This window comes from Bos mutus, chromosome 1, assembly GCF_027580195.1.
Source record: "Bos mutus isolate GX-2022 chromosome 1, NWIPB_WYAK_1.1, whole genome shotgun sequence".
In the NCBI taxonomy this organism is placed as follows: Eukaryota; Metazoa; Chordata; class Mammalia; order Artiodactyla; family Bovidae; genus Bos; species Bos mutus.
Genome location: NC_091617.1, coordinates 40,640,648 through 40,656,621, shown reverse-complemented (window position 1 = coordinate 40,656,621; position 15,974 = coordinate 40,640,648). Strand labels below are relative to the sequence as shown.

At 37.7% G+C, this 15,974-nt stretch overlaps 1 protein-coding gene across 1 annotated transcript in view; it reads right to left on the bottom strand.

Annotated features, from left to right (window-relative positions):
* EPHA6 (EPH receptor A6) overlaps nt 1–15,974 on the bottom strand; it is a 1,036,017-nt gene that overhangs the window by 338,668 nt on the left and 681,375 nt on the right. The window contains exons 7-8 of the mRNA XM_070368049.1: nt 9,259–9,306; nt 8,692–8,854 (exon numbers count right to left, since the gene is read on the bottom strand). Coding sequence (XP_070224150.1) covers nt 8,692–8,854; nt 9,259–9,306 — 211 coding nt within the window. The remainder of the gene's footprint in view (nt 1–8,691; nt 8,855–9,258; nt 9,307–15,974) is intronic.

Here is a 15,974-nt window from a genome sequence, read left to right as displayed (position 1 = left end):
GAATTATTTCTTATTTTACATTACTGTCTCATTAGTTTTTAGTAAACTAAATGTTGAACAAAGTACAATAGATATGGCTAAAGAGGATTACATTGTAAACTATTTTACCTACTTCAAAAAAAATCTGAACCTGTATCAAATGAGAGAGTAACTAATCTCACCTCCCCACTTCACACCCCATCTCTAAGCATTATAGAGTCAGTTAATTAAACAGAATACACAAGAGAGAACTTAAAAAGAAAGTTGACATTACAATAGTTCAGACAGTAGTAAAGAAAAACAAAAGCTATAAAGATTTAAAGATGCCCGAGGAGAGTGTATAGAGAAAAAGACTGATGCTGTCAGTTGGGATTAATATCATTATATTCCTAAATTTATAGTAAACCTACCCATACCCTACTATGACATAATTCACTGAAACTCTCTTCTAGATATAAACAGCATGCTTTGAAAATGCAATTTAAAGCTAACCAGATAAAAAATGATCCTTTAAATGATTTTCCTTCAGGCTGTAAATTGACTTGAGAGTCACTCTATGCACCCAAAATCCAGGTTTACACACACATATTTTTCTAGGCTCGTCTCAAACACTATGTCTCTTCAAGGGTAGAATAAAAGTCACTTTCATGACATTTATAAGTCAGTAATTCAGAACATGACTTTTGCTGTCTGCTGCTGTCAGGCGCATCTAAGGGTTTAATCCTGCACCTCCACATATTGATTATCAGATTTGGATAAAGCTACCTTAGTTTCTAAAATGAGTTACAGGGGGCGGTCCTAAGATGGCAGAGGAATAGGACGGGGAGACCACTTTCTCCCCCACAAATTCATCAAAAGAACATTTGAACACTGAGTAAATTCCACAAAAAAACTTCTGAATGCCAGCAGAGGACATCAGGCACCCAGAAAAGCAGCCCATTGTCTTCGAAAGGAGGTAAGAAAAAATATAAAAGAAAAAAGGAGAGACAAAAGAGGTAGGGATGGAGCTCCATCCCGGGAAGGGAGTCTTAAAAAAGAGAGAAGTTTCCAAACACCAGAAACACTCTCACTGCTGAGTCTGTGGCGAGCCTTGGAACCACAGAGGGCAACATAACCAGGAGGAAAAATAAGTAAATAATTAAAACCCACAGATTATGTGCCCAACAGTAACACCCCCAGCGGAGAAGCAGTGCAGACGCCTGCATCCACCATTAGCAAGCGGGGGTGGGGCAGGGAGGCGCGGGCTGCATTGTTTAGAGTAAGGACCAGGCCTGAATGCCCTGAGGGCAATCTGAGGGAACTAATTTGGGATAGCAAACCAGACTGTGGGATAGCTATCACACGAAAAGCCTTAACCTAAGACACCACAATGGCACCCCACTCCAGTACTCTTGCCTGGAGAATCCCAGGGATGGTGGAGCCTGGTGGGCTGCCATCTACGGGGTCGCACAGAGTCGGACACGACTGGAACGACTTAGCAGCAGCAGCAGTAGCAGTAGCAAGACACCGCCAGGCCCGCTCACAGAACAAAGGACTGACTAAAGCTACGCAAAAAGCCCTAACCTAAGACACCATCAGGCCTGCTCACAGAACAAAGGACTGAGCAGAGCTAGCCTGGCCCATCCCCCTGCCTGGTGATAGGCAGGCGAGGGCAGCTAGAGCCGGAAGGGGGCAATTGCGCCCCCAGAGAGGCCTTATCTACCAAACTGCACACAGGCTTTGTTGCTAACCAAGACTTCTTGGGATTCTAGACGGTCAACATCTGCCTGAGAAGGTGCGCCGGTTGTACACCCAGAAAACCAAGCGGCAGGGACAGGGGAGGCAATAAGTCGCAGAGACTGTGCTCGCTAAACACCTGGTCACCTGAGCTGCTCAGACCTGGGAAGGGCACAAAACGCAGGCCCAACTGAGTCTGCACCTCTGGGGACTACCAGAGTGCCTGAACCTGAGTGGCTTAGACCTGGGAAGTGCATACAACCCAGGGCCAGCCTCAGACAGTTCCAGGCAGAGCAACCTAGAGCCTCAGCAGTGTAGACGGGGAAAGCACACACCCAGTGTGGCCGAGACACTGTGAGCACATGCCAGTGTTATTCATTTGCAGTGTCCCTCCCTCCCCACAGCATGATTGAACAAGTGAGCCTAAAAAAGTGTCCACCACTGCCCCCTGTGTCAGGGTGGAAATTAGACACTGAAGAGACCAGCAAACAGAAACTAAAACAGAGGGAACCTCCTTGGAAGTGACAGGTGCAATGGATTAAAACACCGTAGTTAGTACTGACTACATAGGAAGGGGCCTATAGCTCTAGAGAAATATAAGCTGGACCAAGGAACTATCGGAAAATGAACTGACCCCACACTGCTCACAACAACACAAGAGAACATCCTAGATATATTTTTACTATCATTCTTCAATTTTTTTATTTATAAGTCCTCTATTACTCCTTTAATTTTCATTTTTATAACCTACTATTACTTTGCAAAAAAAAAAAAAAAGAGAGAGACCCTATTTTTTAAAGCAAACTTCATATATATATACTTTATAATCCTTGTGACTTTGTTTTTTCTTTAATTTTGTATTTTTGAAAATCCAACCTCTACTCTAGATTTTTAATCTTTGCTTTTTGGTATTTGTTATCAATTTTGCACCTTTAAGAACCCAATCCTCATTACCCATTTTTACTTGGGAGCGAGATCACTGGCCTGATTGCTATCTCCCCCTTTGGACTCTCATTTTTCTCCACCAGGTTGCCTCTATCTCCTCCCTCCCCCTTCTCTTCTCTGCCCAACTCTGTGAATCTCTTTGTGTGTTCCAGACTGTGGAGAACGCTTAGGGAACTGATTACTGACTAGATCTGTCTCGCTCCTTTTGATTCCCCCCTTTATCCTCCTGGCCACCTCTGTCTCCTTCCTCCCACTTCTCTTCTCTGTGTAACTCCGTGAACATCTCTGAGGGATCCAGTCTGTGGAGGGCACAAAGAGAAGTGATTACTGGCTAGCTTGCTCTCTCCTCTTTTGATTCCACCTCATCTCATCCTGATCATCTCTATCTCCCTCCTCCCTCTTCTCTTCTCCATGTAACTCTACCTCTCTGGGTGTCCCTCACTGTGGAGAAACTTTTCAACATTGAACTAGATGTTTTTATCATTGGTGCTATATAGATGGAGAAGTCTTGAGGCGACTGTAAAAATAAGACTGAAAGCCAGAAGCAGGAGGCTTAAGTCCAAATCCTGAGAACACCAGAGAACTCCTGACTCCAGGGAACATTAATTGACAGGAGATCATCAAACACCTCCATACCTACACTGAAACCAAGCACCATCGAAGGGCCAACAAGTTCCAGAGCAAGACATACCACGCAAATTCTCCAGCAACACAGGAACATAGCTCTGAGCTTCAATATACATGCTACCCAAAGTCACTCCAAACCCACTGACATCTCATAACTCATTACTGGTCACTTCATTGCACTCCAGAGAGAAGAAATACAGCTCCACCCACCAGAACACTGACACAAGCTTCCCTAACCAGGAAACCTTGACAAGCCACCCGTAGAACCCTACCCAGAGTAAGGAGACTCCACAATAAAGAGAACTCCACAAACTTCCAGAATACAGAAAGGCCACCCCAAACACAGCAATATAAATAAGATGAAGAGACAGAGGAATACCCAGCAGGTAAAGGAACAGGATAAATGCCCACCAAACCAAACAAAAGAGGAAGAGATAGGGAATCTACCTGATAAAGAATTCCAAATAATGATAGTGAAAATGATCCAAAATCTTGAAAACAAAATGGAACCACAGATAAATAGCCTGGAGACAAGGATTGAGAAGATGCAAGAAAGGTTTAACAAGGACCTAGAAGAATTAAAAAAGAGTCAATATATAATGAATAATGCAATAAATGATATAAAAAACACTCTGGAGGGAACCAAGAGTGGAATAACGGAGGCAGAAGATAGGATTAGTGAGGTAGAAGATAGAATGGTAGAAATAAATGAATCAGAGAGCATAAAAGAAAAACGAATTAAAAGAAATGAGGACAATCTCAGAGACCTCTGGGACAATGTTAAATACCCCAACATTCAAATCATAGGAGTCCCAGAAGAAGAAGACAAAAAGAAAGACCATGAGAAAATAACTTGAGGGGATAATAATTGAAAATTTCCCTAAAATGGGGAAGGAAATAATCATCCAAGTCCAAGAAACCCAGCAAGTACACAGGATAAACCCAAGGCGAAACACCCTAAGACACATATTAATCAAATTAACAAAGATCAAACACAAAGAACAAATATTAAAAGCAGCGAGGAAAAAACAACAAATAACACACAAGGGGATTCCCATAAGGATAACAGCTGATCTCTCAATAGAAACTCTTCAGGCCAGGAGGGAATGGCAGGACATATTACAGTGATGAAAGAAAATAGCCTACAGCCCAGATTACTGTACCCAGCAAGGATCTCATTCAAATATGAAGGAGAAATCAAAAGCTTTACAGACAAGCAACAGCTGAGAGAATTCAGCACCACCAAACCAGCTCTCCAACAAATGCTAAAGGATCTTCTCTAGACAGGAAACACATAAAGGGTGTATAAACTCGAACCCAAAACAATAAAGTAAATGGCAATGGGATCATACTTATCAATAATTACCTTAAATGTAAATGGGTTGAATGTCCTAACCAAAAGACAAAGACTGGCTGAATGGATACAAAAACGATACCCTTATATACGTTGTCTACAAGAGACACACTTCAAAGCAAAGGACACATACAGACTGAAAGTGAAGGGCTGGAAAAAGATATTTCACACAAATAGAGACCAAAAGAAAGCAGGAGTAGCAATACTCATATCAGATAAAATAGACTTTAAAACAAAGACTGTGCAAAAAGACTAAGAAGGACACTACATAATGATCAAAGGATCAATCCAAGAAGAAGATATAACAATTATAAATATATATGCATCCAACATAGAAGCACCACAATATGTAAGACAAATGCTAACAAGTATGAAAGGGGAAATTAATAATAACACAATAATAGTGGGAGACATTAATACCCCACTTACACCTATGGATAGATAAACTAAACAGAAATTTAACAAGGAAACACAAACTTTAAATGATAAAATAGACCAGTTAGACCTAATTGATGTTTATAGGACATTTCACCCAAAAACAATGAATTTCACCTTTTTCTCAAATGCACATGGAACCTTCTCCAGGATAGATCACATCCTGGGTCATATATCTAGCCTTGGTAAATTCAAAAAAATTGAAATCATTCCAAGCATCTTTCTACCACAATGCAGTAAGATTAGATCTCCATTACAGGAGAAAAACTATTAAAATTTCAACATATGAAGGCTGAACAACACGCTGCTGAATAACCAACAAATCACAGACAAAATCAAAAAAGAAATAAAAATATGCATAGAAACAAATCAAAATGAAAACATAACAACCCAAACCCTGTGGGACACTGTAAAAGCAGTGCTAGGGGGAAGGTTCATAGCAATACAGGCTCACCTCAAGAAACAAGAAAGAAATCAAATCAATAACCTAACTCCACACTTAAAGCAAGTAGAAAAGGAAGAAATGAAGAACCCCAGGATTAGTAGAAGGAAAGAAATCTTTAAAATTAGGGCAGAAATAAATGCAAAAGAAACAAAAGAGACCATAGCAAAGATCAACAAAGCCAAAAGCTGGTTCTTTGAGAGGATAAATAACATTGACAAACCATTAGACAGACTCATCAAGAAACAAAAGGAGAAACATCAAATCGATAAAATTAGAAATGAAAATGGAGAGATCACAACAGACAGCACAGAAATACAAAGGATCATAAGAGACTACTATCAGCAATTATATGCCAATAAAATGGACAACATGGAAGAAATGGACAAATTCTTAGAAAAGTACAACTTTCCAAAACTGAACCAGGAAGAAACAGAAAATCTTAACAGACCCATCACAAGCACGGAAATTGAAACTGTAATCAGAAATCTTCCAGCAAACAAAAGCCCAAGTCCAGATGGCTTCACAGCTGAATTCTACCAAAAATTTAGAGAAGAGCTGACACCTATCCTACTCAAACTCTTCCAGAAAATTGCAGAGGAAGGTAAACTTCCAAACTCATTCTATGAGGCCACCATCACCCTAATACCAAAACCTGACAAAGATCCCACAAAAAAGAAAACTACAGGCCAATATCACTGATGAACATAGATGCAAAAATCCTTAACAAAATTCTAGCAATCAGAATCCAACAACACATTAAAAAGATCATACACCATGACCAAGTGGGCTTTATCCCAGGGATGCAAGGATTCTTCAATATCCGCAAATCAATCAATGTAATACACCACATTAACAAATTGAAAAATAAAAGCCATATGATTATCTCAATAGATGCAGAGAAAGCCTTTGACAAAATTCAACATCCATTTATGATAAAAACTCTCCAGAAAGCAGGAATAGAAGGAACATACCTCAACATAATAAAAGCTATATATGACAAACCCACAGCAAACATTATCCTCAATGGTGAAAATTGAAAGCATTTCCCCTAAAGTCAGGAACAAGACAAGGGTGCCCACTTTCACCACTACTATTCAACATAGTTTTGGAAGTTTTGGCCACAGAAATCAGAGCAGAAAAAGAAATAAAAGGAATCCAAATTGGAAAAGAAGAAGTAAAACTCTCACTGTTTGCAGGTGACATGATCCTCTACATAGAAAACCCTAAGGACTCCACCAGAAAATTACTAGAGCTAATCAATGAATATAGTAAAGTTGCAGGATATAAAGTCAACACACAGAAATCCCTTGCATTCCTATACACTAATAATGAGAAAATAGACAAATTAAGGAAACAATTCCATTCACCATTGCAATGAAAAGAATAAAATACTTAGGAATATATCTACCTAAAGAAACTAAAGACCTATATATAGAAAACTATAAAACACTGGTGAAAGAAATCAAAGAGGACGCTAATAGATGGAGAAATATATCCTGTTCATGGATCTGAAGAATCAATATAGTGAAAATGAGTATACTACCCAAAGCAATCTATAGATTCAATGCAATCCCTATCAAGCTACCAACGGTATTTTTCACAGAGCTAGAACAAATGATTTCACAATTTGTATGGAAATACAAAAAACCTCGAATAGCCAAAGCAATCTTGAGAAAGAAGAATGGAACTGGAGGAATCAACCTACCTGACTTCAGGCTCTACTACAAAGCCACAGTCATCAAGACAGTATGGTACTGGCACAAAGACAGAAATATTGATCAATGGAACAAAATAGAAAGCCCAGAGATGAATCCACGCACCTATGGACACCTTATCTTTGACAAAGGAGGCAAGAATATACAATGGAGAAAAGACAATTTCTTTAACAAGTGGTGCTGGCAAAACTGGTCAACCACTTGTAAAAGAATGAAACTAGAACACTTTCTAACACCATACACAAAAATAAACTCAAAATGGATTAAAGATCTAAAGGTAAGGCCAGAAACTATAAAACTCCTAGAGGAGGATATAAGCATATGTACCCCAATGTTCATCACAGAACTGTTTATAATAGCCAGGACATGGAAGCAACCTAGGTTTCCATCAGCAGACGAATAGATAAGAAAGCTGTGGTAATTTCATAGCCTCAATATATTAAAAAGCAAAATGAAAGATAAGGAGAGTAAGGTGTTCCAAAGTCATGTAACATAGCATTAAATGTCATGTTCATTCTAAACCCAGCTCCATCATTGATTTTTTTTTTATTATTTTAGAAATCCATCACATTGCTATCTTTATAAGGATGATATACATGGTTTTTGCTATGTACTTCAATGGAAAAATATTTAACTATTTAATTACAGTAAAAACATGTTTCTATCATTGTTAAAATACCTATATTTATATAAGAATTCAATAATAGCAAATTTAATATAAAAATTCTTATATAAGAATTATAAAAATTCTATAGAATGTGTACACGTGTACACATGTTCCCTATCCTGAACCCCCCTCCCACCTCTCTCCCCATACCATTCCTCTGGGTCATCCCAGTGCACCAGCCCCAAGCATACTATATATTAAATTTGAGGCTATGAAATTGAGTTTCTAATCAAGCCAATGCACCTACATTTGAATTTAAGTGCATTTCGGTGGAGTTTGTCTCTTGACCACTGTTTTTATTGATCTAATATAAGGGAATTGGTGATGGACAGAGAGGCCTGGCATCTATGGTCCACGGGGTCTCAAAGAGTCGGACGTGACTGAGTGACTAAACTGAACTGAATTGAATAAGCCAAAGCTGCAGAATTTTGAACTAACTGCTAAAATCATTTGCTCATGGCTTTACTCTCTTCCAAGTATTCATTAGTATCATGTTATGATGCCGAGATTGGCGAACAGTTAGGCAAACACCATCCATTGAGACTCACTATGTTATGGTCTGAATGATGAATTCTGCATAAAGAGACGTATTTGGGCTACATTACAGTTGTGATAGAGCAAGGCATTTCATAGAAATATTTAATGATAGCCCCGACACATTAACTGAAATGACTATGAGTATTTACATGAATAGAGTTCTGCTCAATAAGACTATTCAAAATTTGGGACATCAGATTTTCAGCTACCAGGACAGACTGAAACCACACTTAAATTAACAACTTACTTTACACTTTTGTATGAAACTTACTTTCATCTCCTGTTTCAAACTCAAACTTCTGACTGTAGCCACTGTATCCTGCTGCAGTCCTCACTCGGATATGAAAAATGTACTTGGTGGCTGGCTTGAGACCTGTGATGATGACACTGGGGGCCTTGGACCTTGTGGAGGAATAGGTGAGTTGCTCATGCTCCTGGGGACAAAGAAAAGAAGAGAAAGGGAATGAAGCAGTTATTCTACTTTTACCTGTAGACACTGCAAAATTAAGCTGAGGAATTATGCTCTATCAAAAATATTGATTAAAAAGTGGTACAAGCATGGTTCTCCATAATTTGGCATTTAGTTATTTATCAATTATGATGCATATGATATGGTCTTGATTTGGAAATTTATTGAGAATGATGATTATTTTACATAAACTTTATTTGTATTTTTGGCGATTTGGATTTCTGACCCAACTCTAAGGAATGGTGGTGACGTGAGACCACGTGTACACAGAATGGCAACTGCATCTTAAACAAATGGGCACATTAGGTCAGACCACACCAGCAGAGTGCAAGGAACAAGGGTGGGAGAATTCAAGTACCCGCTACTCACTTCTACCCGCAGGTAGTGCCAAAATGCCGGCGCTATCCGTGGGTAGACCTGTGGGTAAAAGGAAAAATAAATTAATTGTTTTTTAAAGTTTGAAATCTTTTATCCCAAATCAAATGCGCTGTTCTGAAACTCAGTGATTCCCCAGTAGTAACACTGAATTAATGCAACTTAAGACACAAAATGATGAAAATTTTCTTTTGAGGGAGAATATACTTTTCTGAAAAAAATACCACAGTTTATTTTGTAAAGATGTACAAGATACATAATGATTGTGAGGTAGATTTTACACAGTCTGTCCACGAGGGAGCATCAAAAACAGAGAACAGTACAAAAGACAGCATACCTGAGAAATCAGGCAGGACTGGAGGCTTGGTTCCTGGTGACCTGCAGCTAACTCCTCACTAACAGGAACTGCAACTAACTGAATGCCCTAGTCACTCAGGGTCTTAAGTGGTTTGTCTTGTCCACAACCTGAGAAAAATTTACTTGTGCCTTTAAGACTGTTCATGATAGGCTGGTCCTGGGAACACATTAAACTCAATTCTGTTTTTGTATAGTGTTACTGTTCAATAACTTTATGGTGTTCTAACAGGGTAGCTGAAAAAAATATATATGAACAACTCTTCTAAATTCATAGGTCAAATTAGGCCACCAGGTCCTTGAATTAATTCTCTACTATTCTCATTGTAATGTAGCTAGAGATTCTCAGAGATATAAATAACTTTCAAGACCATTAATTAAATCACTCATTTGATGCTTATATTTGATCTGTCTTGATATTCCATCAAGATCCCATTTAGCCTTTGCCTGAAAACATCTGTTGTCCAGGAGATCTTCCAGATTAACAAACAAAGTTATAAAAATCCACAAACAGAATGTATCAAACTGCATTTATTGGCCAGTGATGCTACAAGATTTGTAACTATGAAAATAATTTTCCTTATGCTACTTTTGAAAAAATTCCTTATCTTAAAAGTCATTTTTAAACTTTATGGCTATATTTGTCAGAACTTTACATGCTACATGGTTATTCTCTGTCTAGCTGAGGAACTGCATTTGTCATCTAACTCCAAATAGAACTGTTTATTAAACACAAAGTACAAAGATAAATGAGTGTTAACAATAGCAACACTTCAAGTAAAAGGACAAAACAGATAAACTGCAACTTATATTTAGCCCTCGGTCACTTCTAGATTAGAAAGTAAATAAATATCTGCCTGCTAAAAATCCAAGAAAATAAAGTCTATAAATGGCAGTAATTATCTGCTAAGGCCTTAAAGAAGAAGCTTTCTATGATCAAGATATTAATAATTATGGGGCTTAATTCCCATACTGTGGAGAAAAAAGTTTTCCCGGTGGCACAAAAGTAAAGAATCCACCTGCAAATGCAGGCGATGCAAGAGATGTGGCTTCAGTCCCTGGGTCAGGAAGATCTCCCGGAGCAGGAAATGGCAACCCACTCTAGTATTCTTGCCTGGGAAATCCAAGGACAGAGGAGCCTGGTGGGCTACAGTCCACGGGGTGGCAAAGAGTAGGACATGACTGAGCAACTGAGCATGCACTACTGGAAGAGAAGATCCTGTTTCTGGTAGAAGTTTGGAAAAACTTTTGGATGACTGTTCATTCTTAAATAGAAGAGGAGAATATTTCACCTTTCAACTCACGAGAGTTCCTCCGTCCAGGGCATTGCAGCCCTCTCTCCTCCTGGTGTTTCCAAGCTCTTGGGAAACCAAGTCAGCACTTGTCCATGACAAGCATAGGGCACTACTGTCCCAGAGTAATTTTGCTTAATTCCCTTTCTGTGGCACAGCAACTCCAGTTCAAAGTAGCTGTGAGCAGGTAGAGATGGTGCTTTGCCACAGATCCAGGAGGGCTCAGTTCTGAATATGCCTGAATAAGGGATGTATGAGAGTTTTTCTAGAGTTTGTACAATATGGAATTGCTATTTGTATGATACTTATGTCTTCAACTTTTCTAGGTAATATATTCCACTGTTCATAATACTATCTTACAAGCTCTTCATCCTTGTTAAATCCATAGTAAAGTCTTCTCATTCTAAATATTATTCAATTTTAGTACTCGCTTTCTTGATCAAGCTTTCCAGAGGCTTGAACCAACTTTTGGCTTTATCTCTCTATCGTTCTATGCTTTCTATTTCATTTAATATCTTATCTTAATATAAATTATTTTCTTTCTTCGTATTAATTATGCTGTCTTCTAACTTCTTACATTTCATGCTTAACTCACTGTCAGTGTATCTTTTCAAATACAGTGTAAGTCTACAAATTTCTAAGTATTGCACTACTGTACTTTATAAGTTTTCATGATATATTATTAACCAGTTCTAGGAATTTACTATTTTCCAAAAAAATACTATTTTTTAGTCTTTGTGGCCAAACCAAGGTTATTATTTGCACACTTTTAAGGGTCAAAACAGGTTGTCAGGCAGTAAATAAATGACATTAAATGAAGCTCCAAAGGCATAACCCCATGGGTTGCAAAGTACACTGGACTGTGGTAAGATAATGCTGGCAGTCTTATGTACTTATGCTTATTGGCTGAACATGAAACAGTTTTTGCACTATTTCCCCTTGGATGAGCATGACTAATACTATCAGTTGTGGGACAAAACGTTTAGTAGCAATGCACTTAATGTAATGATATATATATATATCATTTCCTAAAATAAATGTGTATACTTGTTTATTTCCTAAAATAAATGTGTATTTCTTGTTTATATATTGTTATTCACATATACTAAAAACAAAGTCCAGAACTAGGGCATTTACTGTCAAACAAAATACACATCTGTTATTCTCTAGAGATGTAGACATTTATTTAAGGTCTTCTTCTCAAGGGCAGATTCTGCAGCTTAGACTCAAGATTGCCCCTTTCCAGCTTCTGAGAATCTAGTTTTCCTGGGAGTCTAATCTTATTGTCACACTGAATCTTTCATTTACCTGAAATGCTCTAAGCTTTATCTATATACAAGTCAATTTTTCATGGTCATTAACAGGGATGTTCTTACTAGAGTCTGGACCCTCTTAGCATTCAATTTGAAACCTAATTTAGTGAAAAGAAAATAGGCTCAGGTGTCTAGTCATTAAGGCTGTATCTTTCTGCAACCAAAGGTAATGTGATCTGTATCAACAGAAGGCTGCATGTAAATAATTCTGGGTTGGAATTCTCCTGTCCTGGGCTCAATTTGGGTTCTGCTTCTATTATGTACCTTGGTAAGTCACCTCCAGGATGTTCATTTGCTCATGCAGAAAATTCATTCATTCCACTGACGTTTATTGAATGCTCACTAGGGTAAGGTTCTAGGGCACTATAGTAGATTTGGCTTACATAATTATCAAAGATCTACCTAAGCAATTATATTCTGTAATTTTTATGTCAGAAATATAAGCCTGCTCTCCCCTGTTGTGACTGATTCTCATCATGCCTCATCTTATTCTCTTGGGTTTCCCAGTCCCCCTTATGGAAGAAGATTCAATAGGCCCATAAAGTGGTCACTTTTTTTTTTTTTTTAACTGACTTGTTCTTGTTCTATTTCTTTTTCTTTTAATTTTATTTTATTTAACTTTACAATATTGTATTGGTTTTGCCATATATCAAAATGAATCTGCCACAGGTATACATGTGTTCCCCATCCTGAACCCTTCTCCCTCCTCCCTCCCCATACCATCCTTCTGGGTCACTTTTTAACTGGTTTGCTTTCTCTTAAAGTATTTGGCTGATCACACACACACACATACACTCACACATATAAAGTCTTTGGGTCTAAATGGATTTCTATAAGTTTTTTTTCTTAAATTTTAAACTAATTTGATTATACATGTGGTTAAAAGTTATGTTGTAGAGATTTTGCTACAGACATATAGATCTACATATATATCAGCAGTCATAAGGTAACAGCCATGATTTGTGCAATGCTTTACAATTTTCAAGGTATTTTCACACACATTCTTTATGTAATACTCATAATAATCTTATGGCAAGAAGAACTAGTAATATTTTTGGTCTCACTTAGCATATGATGGAACAGGTCCAGAAAGAATAAGTCACTTACTAAAGCAAGTCACATAACTAGTCAGCGGCTTCTGTTAAAGTTGTGATTTTTCACTATCCCCAAGTCAGGCAGATACATGTAGCACAAAAATGCTTATAAATTAGACTTTGAGCCAAGGTTATTTTTACACACTTTATGTTCTTGGTTATCTAATCACTAGAAATAACTTTAAATTTATGGTGGACTGTGAAGCGGGACATGAGTTTGAGTAAACTCCTGGAGTTGGTGATGGACAGGGAGGCCTGGTGTGCTGCAGTCCACGGGGTCCTAAAGAGTTGGACACGACTGAGTCACTGAACTGAGTTGAACTGAACTGTGAACCAGATAGTAATGATTTGATGGCATTAGAATATTTTTAAATAAAAGTTCCTCAGTGGCAGCAAGAATTCTCAACATTGAAAATTTCGAGTAGTAATATCAAAGATAAAGTTATTTTCTATTAAGGTTAACACATCTATTTAGTTTTTTTTCTATTTTGATATTATGTCATATGGACAGATTTCATGAAATTCCAAGGGGCTTATATTAATAATTCACCCAATCTTTCAAAGCATATTATTTCTATTTGGGGCTGGGAATAGAATTTGCTTGATAACGTCCAGGAGATTCTTCTAGAATTTTTGATGTACAATGGTACCCTGCATGGCTTTATACACAGAACAGCACTAAGAGGACAGATTAAAGCATTGTTGGATTTTTCTTTATCCTTTCAAGTCATGCCAAGTTTCAGTCATCAGGAATAGGGAAAAGTAGTATTAAAAATTAGCATTCTACTACCACAATCATTATTTTTTAATATCAATGTCCTAATTAAGCCAATGGTAAAGTTCCTGTTCTGCTGGATAGAAGACTGAAGCTATAGATTCCTAAGAAAATTTAACCCTGTGTATGAGACAGCAAAAGAGACACTGATGTATAGAACAGTCTTATGGACTCTATGGGAGAGGGAGAGGGTGGGAAGATTTGGGAGAATGGCATTGAAACATGTAAAATATCATGTATGAAACGAGATGCCAGTCCAGGTTCGATGCACGATACTGGATGCTTGGGGCTAGTGCACTGGGACGACCCAGAGGGATGGTATGGGGAGGGAGGAGGGAGGAGGGAGGAGGGTTCAGGATGGGGAACACATGTATACCTGTGGTGGATTCATTTTGATATTTGGCAAAACTAATACAATTATGTAAAGTTTAAAAATAAAATAAAATTTAAAAAAATAAAAAAAAAAAAAAAAAAAGAAAGAAAATTTTTTAAAAAAGTAGATATTAATAGCTCTGCTTGGGGTCCTCTAAGTTAGTGGTCTCCAACCTCTTTGGCACCAGGGTCTGGTTTCATGGAGGACAATTTTTCTTCGGACTTAGGTGTAGGGGATGGAGTGTGCAACCTAGATCCCTCACATGCACAATTCATAGTAGAATCTGTGCTTTTATGACAATCTAATAGTCTAATAATCTAATGCCACTGCTGATCTTCAGGCAGTAATGTGAGTGACGGAGAGTGGCTGCAAATGTAGATGAAGCTTTGCTTGTTAACCCACTGCTCACCGCCTGCTGTGTGGCCTGCTTTCTAACAGGTCAGGGACCAGCCGCAGTTCTTGGCTTGAGGGTTGGGGACCCCTAGCTTAATTATTTTTTGTTGTTTGTCTCTTTTCATTTTTGTATCTGTCTTTTTCACTCTGCATCTCTGTCTCTCTGTCTTTCTCTCTCTCACGCATACACACAATCCATCAACAAATTCATGGTAGAAGACTCTTGAAATGTCTCCACAATAATCTTCTCAAAACTAAACAAATTAAAACCACATTTAGAACATGATCTGTAGCAGAATATTTTTCCTGACAAAGCGAGAACTGCATAGCCTAGAAACATAACTTTTGAAAGTTTATCAAAGAATCTTGTTGTCTAAACAATGGTATAAACAAATCTGAAAATATTTTACTTACATGAAGTCATTTCACATGACCTCCAGTTAAAGGAAAGCTTGTGTACTAGATCCTGTCAGAGTTTAATAATTATTTTCCAAAGAAGAGGGATACTGAATTTGGTTGCTTTTATTTTAAAGGTCATTATTACAAGAATGAAGCTTATGTGGGGGTAGGAACTTATCGTACCCTGGCTGAAAGATTTCTTAAGATTTTTCATATTTTTACTTTGATGTTGTAATTTCCTGATTACTAATGTGGATTCTCACGTGCTGTTGAAGTTGAAACAAAGATATTAGTTTCTGGAAAGGACAGCTTCCCTAAAATTAATACAAGGGCATTGTGCTTGGTTCTTCAGTTTGTTTTTGAATTTAATTAGAATGAGATCTTTTAATGTTCTTTGAGAGTCACCAACTCCCAGTGCACTCCAATTGCAGGATTTGTAAAATAGAGCATCAGAATGAGCTGTGCGAGTCCAGGAACTGAAGTTATATTGTGTCTGTAAGATAGACATAATTATAAAAGAGTTTATAGTTCCAAAAAGTCATCCATTTCCGTTCTTGTATCAGTTTATTTGATTCATTCCAAAGAAGTATTAATCTATTTCTTTTTAAGAGTTCTTTAGAGAGAGAATCTTATTCTACTCTAGGCAAACCATATGGTACACAGGCTCTTCCTAAAGTCTAAGTTAATTGTCTTACTAAACTTTAAAAATAATATTTC